We start from the raw sequence: 1361 nt of genomic DNA on the forward strand, positions 1-1361 counted from the left end.
GGCTATTTACCATCTCATATCCAACGCGCGCGCTCATGGAATAATTGTTAACTATTTACCTCCACTCTAGCCTGCAGTGCAGGCGTATTTTGGGCGCGCGAGTGCACATTTTCGGGCGTGTATTACGCCCTGAACAAAAGGAAGCCATTTATTCTCTTGTTCATGGAAGCGATTTATTAGCAGTTCTTCCGACGGGCTTTGGTAAAAGTCTCATCTTCCAGAGGTTGATCCGCGTGAAACAAATATTATCGTCGAAAGCTGCGTGTGTGATCGTTGTCTGTCCGCTCAAAAGCATCGTGCAAGATCAGTTAACGGAAGCATCTTTAATGGCTCCGAGTTGACAGTTGAATCAAACAGGGCAGTGAATTCTAATTTCCGCCATAAACAATTTGTTCGAAAACCCGGCTAGTTCATCAGGATTTCTGGCAAGTAACATACTCTCACATTTTAGATAATCGCTGAATTCTTTAAAAAGAGCCTTGCCGATTGCATTGATGATTACTGGGGCAAGCGCTTTGAGTTTAAGGATGGCATTGGATACTTTACGCCAGTTTTCGCATGCAATGTTTTTTACCAAGATTTTTGTTGGTTCGTCACGGGGAATTCTCGTAGTTACAGTTCCTGACGGAATCATATACACAACTTTTACCTGAAGTCCTGTTTGCGGCAAATCATCGACGTTAAGATTACTCTGCATTTCATCCCAACTCATAACAACTTTTGATTTTCTCCACGAAGGGCTCGCTTTCTCCGGAGTTGCTGGTGTGCGTTTCGTGCTTTTAGAGACAGAGTTTAACGTTGGAGTCGTGCCCGCCTTGACAAACTCGAACAACTGGCCAAGACTGCGAATTTTTCGACCACACGGGTTGCAAACGCGATCAGAATATATTGCAGGATCGCGCAACAATACTAATCCGACACGACTACAAACCTCTGCTAACACAACTCCAAGGCTGCCCTTCCCATGCGATGGTTTAAAAAGGTTTTCCTAGGACGAATACACTTGTTTGCCGGGAATAATGCCAAATTTCACTTTAAAAGAGCTTTTGCAAATCCTACAGCTGTCGTTAGGACGTCTTTCCGACATAATTTCACTAACATACTCGCTCGCTCGCTCGATTTCTGTTTCGCACGAAGTTGACAAATACATGTGTGTCAATGTTTTTGTCGAAGTAAATTTTTGGCTTCCGGTAATAAAAACAAGATCGATGTTCATTGGCTGCTTGCACATTTCCGGAAAGGCGGTCAAGCGGTACTAATTAGGGGGCGTTCAATGATTTCACTGGCTTTGCGGGCGGGCGTTATTTTAGTGCCCCACCCCCCTTCCCCCACCCGCCACTGCACCAACCCTCTACCGGTAA

General features: G+C 45.0%; 1 protein-coding gene across 1 annotated transcript in view; it reads right to left on the reverse strand.

Moving 5' to 3' along the window:
* Positions 1 to 1124, reverse strand: part of LOC138008807 (uncharacterized) — a 22150-nt gene extending 21026 nt beyond the window's left edge. Inside the window, exon 1 of the mRNA XM_068856107.1 lies at positions 650 to 1124. Within this exon, the coding sequence (XP_068712208.1) occupies positions 650 to 712 (63 nt within the window). The 5' untranslated portion in view covers positions 713 to 1124. The remainder of the gene's footprint in view (positions 1 to 649) is intronic.
* Positions 1125 to 1361: the final 237 nt, after the last annotated feature.

Source organism: Montipora foliosa, chromosome 6, assembly GCF_036669935.1.
Source record: "Montipora foliosa isolate CH-2021 chromosome 6, ASM3666993v2, whole genome shotgun sequence".
NCBI lineage: Eukaryota > Metazoa > Cnidaria > Anthozoa > Scleractinia > Acroporidae > Montipora > Montipora foliosa.